This window comes from Aegilops tauschii, chromosome 7 (genome assembly GCF_002575655.3).
Source record: "Aegilops tauschii subsp. strangulata cultivar AL8/78 chromosome 7, Aet v6.0, whole genome shotgun sequence".
NCBI lineage: Eukaryota > Viridiplantae > Streptophyta > Magnoliopsida > Poales > Poaceae > Aegilops > Aegilops tauschii.
In genome coordinates, this window is record NC_053041.3 from 59,360,624 (window position 1) to 59,364,324 (window position 3,701).

General features: G+C 45.0%; 1 protein-coding gene across 1 annotated transcript; it reads right to left on the reverse strand.

The window, feature by feature from the left end:
- Positions 1-913: 913 nt before the first annotated feature.
- On the reverse strand, positions 914-2,713 carry LOC141026804 (uncharacterized). Its single transcript, XM_073503660.1, has 2 exons — positions 2,617-2,713; positions 914-1,998 (listed from the first exon to the last, which is right to left on the reverse strand). Exons 1-2 carry the CDS (start codon positions 2,711-2,713, stop codon positions 914-916), a joined length of 1,182 nt encoding a protein of 393 aa, XP_073359761.1.
- Positions 2,714-3,701: the final 988 nt, after the last annotated feature.

Genomic DNA, 3,701 nt, shown 5'->3' on the forward strand with positions numbered 1-3,701 from the left:
TACACTTTCTTTTATTTGCGATCTATATATTCAATCTATTACAACTTTCTCCCGTCAACACGCAATTTCTAGCGCCGTTACCCGAAAGGGATTGACAAACCCTTTAACATGTCACGTTGCGAGATGTTGTTATTTATGTGCAGGGGCTGTTTACGTTGTGTTTTTTTGAGGAACTTGACAGTGGGAGAGAACTCCCACTGTATATTTCATATATCTATATAAATGAGGTGTTTACATAGACATACAACTCACATACATCCAACCACACTCCTGGTGTGACCACCGTGGGTGGGCAACTACGCCATGATCACTGTTATACACTTGTCTCTATATATGTTAAAGAAAGAAAAATCCAAAGTAGGACTCAACAAAGTGTGTCACAGTAATAAAGCAAGGCAGCTCTACGTGCAACCTTAACTCTATGTTGCAAAAGCCCCAGGTCCTCTTTGAATTGATGGAACCAAGATGCAATGCTTGGGGCGACACCTCTGAAGTGTTTATTGTTTCTTTCTTTCCACAAACTCCAGGCAGCAGTGAAGAATACTTCAAAGAAGAAAGGATTGGGCCAATTGGGTTGTGCATTTTGCAACGCAGCAAACCTATTTTGAAAATCAGGCCAGTCAATACGTAGCTTGGCCCAACATCTTTCGCTGAACTGGCAAGTGAAGATCATATGCTCGAGATTCTCATCCGTATTTTTCCCACAAAGGAGACATGTGAAATCATCCCCAATGTCATAGTGTCTTCTCCTCAGCATGTCATGAGTGTTCAATCTGTCCTGTAGCAGTAGCCATCCAAACACTTTGATTTTCAACGTACAGTTTGATTTCCAAAGGAGCCGAAAAACGGGATGAGCTGTTGCGTCACAAAAGAAGCTGTTATAGTAGTCTTTTGGTCTGTACTCAGCGGCACCTCAAGTGTAGTGCCAGACATCAGAAATTGTTGTCGATGGGTGTATGTTGGATGCTGCATGTTGGACATCTTGCACCTCATTGAGAGCACGAGCGGACAGTGGTAGGTGAAAGGTTTCATGCAGCTCTGTGTTGGCCCAGAATTCAGCGACCGTCATGTCTTCATGCAGAACAAAAGATAAGGCACGCGGGTGTGATGATTGGAGCACATCATTTGACCACAGGTCCTTCCAGAGCAGCGTAGTCGAGCCGTCAACTACTTGGACACGGGTGATTCCCCGGTAAATGGGCGTTAACTTGAGAATGTCTTTCCACCAAAAAGATCCGACAAAATCAACTGCATGAGGCACCTGGTGGACATATTGATTATCCCAAAGCATGGTAACCCACGGTACGTCCAGTTTGTTATAGAACTTGTGCAGAAATTTCAACAAGAGGGCATCATTGTGGATTGTAATGTTGATCACTCCTAACCCACCTTTACTCTTGGGCTTGCACACCAGCTCCCAGGAAGCTAGCGAATTACATTTGTCGCCTTGATCGGTTTTCTTTGTCCAGAGACATCTCCTTCTAATCTTGTCTAGAATTTCAATCAGTTTCGGAGGGAACTTGAGCGTGCACATGGCAAACACCAGAAGGGATGTGACAGATGCATTGAGCCAGGAGAGACGACCACCATAGGACATCATGGCAATCGTGGCAGTGAGGCGATGCTCCATTTTGCAAACTAGAGGCATGAATTCCTGGATGGTTGGTTTTGTAGTGCCGAGCGGTAGGCCAAGGTAGGTGAAAGGCATTGTACCTACATTGCAGCCGAAAATAGCGGCTAGGCTAGTCGTTGTACTTGCGTCCAGGTTGATTGGTATGAGCATGGATTTATGAAAGTTAATTTTGAGGCCAATTGAGGATGCATAGTCAGAAAGGATGTTCTTGACGCGGGTAGCTTGTTGTGGGCAGGCAGGCAAAACAAGGAGGGTGTCGTCCGCGTATTGGATCACTAGGTAGTCATTTTGCCCATTGCAGGGTAAAGGCAAGCTGATATCACCACGTCGGAAAGCATCATTGACCGCACCTTGAAGTAGCTCAGCTGCGAGGACAAAGATGAGGGGGGACAGAGGATCACCTTGCCGCACACCGCATCGGCAAAGGAACTGTCGGCCTGGGACCCCATTAAGAAGGATGGACGATCGACCCGAAGAGAAGAGGCACTTGATCCAGGAAATCCACTTGTCGTTAAAATCCATTTGTTGCATAATGCGAATCATCGGTTCGTGTGCAATAGTATCGAATGCTTTGGAGAAGTCAAGCTTAAGAAGAATGATTGGCCGACCCGAGCTTTGACATTGATAGAGATATTGATATGCCCAAGCCAGACAATCCTGTATAGTGCGCCCTTTAATAAAGCCATATTGATTGCGGTGGATAAGGGTGAGGATGACGCGTTGAAGTCCGTCTGCTAGCAGTTTGGTAATTAACTTGAGGCAACAATTAAGTAGAGTAATGGGTCTGAAGTCGTTGACCGTCTCTGGAGAGTTGATCTTAGGTATGAGTGTGATGAGACCATCATTGATACTTGTCACATCTAACGTACCTTCATAGAACTGCTCACATAGGGCATAGAAGTCGTGTCGAATGATGGGCCAACATGCTTTCAAAAACGCCCCACTAAAACCATCTGGGCCGGGTGCGCGGTCAGGGGGCATACCTTTGACCACATTGTCGATTTCCTCATGGGTAAAAGGAGTGGTGAGCTGATCAAGATTGGTGGCACGGGGGATGATGGTTGGAAGATCAAATTTCATGTCTGAAGGGGAGACCGTCCCAGGCGGTTTTTGTAGGTTTGAAACAAGAGGGCTTCTTTTGCAGGATGATTGTCAACCAGTGTGCCATTCTCAAGTGTGAAGGAAGAGATATTGTTTTGGCGATAGCGTTCCGTGGCCACTGCTTGGAAATTTTTTGAGTTTTCATCTCCAAATTTGATCCAACGAATAGTACAACGCTTCTTCCAATAGAGTTTTTGATATTTGAGCAGTCTCAGCAAGTGTGACTTTAGGATTCGTCTGAAATTCATTTCTGGGATTGAAAGGTTTCGTTTATTCTCCAGCTCGTCTAAGTCCGCAAGGACAACGTTACAGTTCGTGATGGCCAATGAAAGACGAGAAATATTCTTACTCCAGATTTTGAGAGTGTGTCGAAGAGCTTTGAGTTTTCGACAAAGGACCGTGGCAGCATTAGTGTCCCTAACTGGCCGCTCCCAAACCTCACGAATAGTTGGTTGATTCTCCTACTGGTTCGATAACCTTGGTTTCATATCTGAGGAAAATACCTACCGCCGATGTGCTGCATCATCCCTTCCTATTTGGGGAAATACCGACGTAGCTTCAAGCAACATCAGCTAGCTAGGTAGATGTAGCATTTAGTGAAGTGACCTATGTACCCCCTAACTAGATCTAGCCTTGTCAAGAAGAGCTTTGTCCACTTTTGATCTCCATACTACATCATCATCTCCACCACGTGTGCTCGATCTCGAGAGATAGGTGATTAAAAATTCATGCTTTTGCAAGAATGGAAATATGTGTATGTGTGTGCGATATGACATAATCAGGCGATATGATGGAAATTGTGTGTGTGGAATGATTTGCTGCCGAATTGTGCTTGTGAGTTGCCTATGTTTTGCTGAAATGTCGATTTATTTCCATTTCGGAGAATTCCGGGCAAACTCTAGATCTGTATGTCCTATTTTAAGGGAAGGTCATGCCGAATTTTGGTATAACTTTGATGCATGCATGC

Coding starts and splice junctions, on each gene's coding strand:
- LOC141026804 (XM_073503660.1), bottom strand. CDS start 2,713: ATGAAATTTGATCTTCCAACCATCATCCCCCGTGCCACCAATCTTGAT. Junction 1,999..2,616: donor AATCGACAATGTGGTCAAAG/GTATGCCCCCTG, acceptor TTGTCCTCGCAG/CTGAGCTACTTCAAGGTGCG.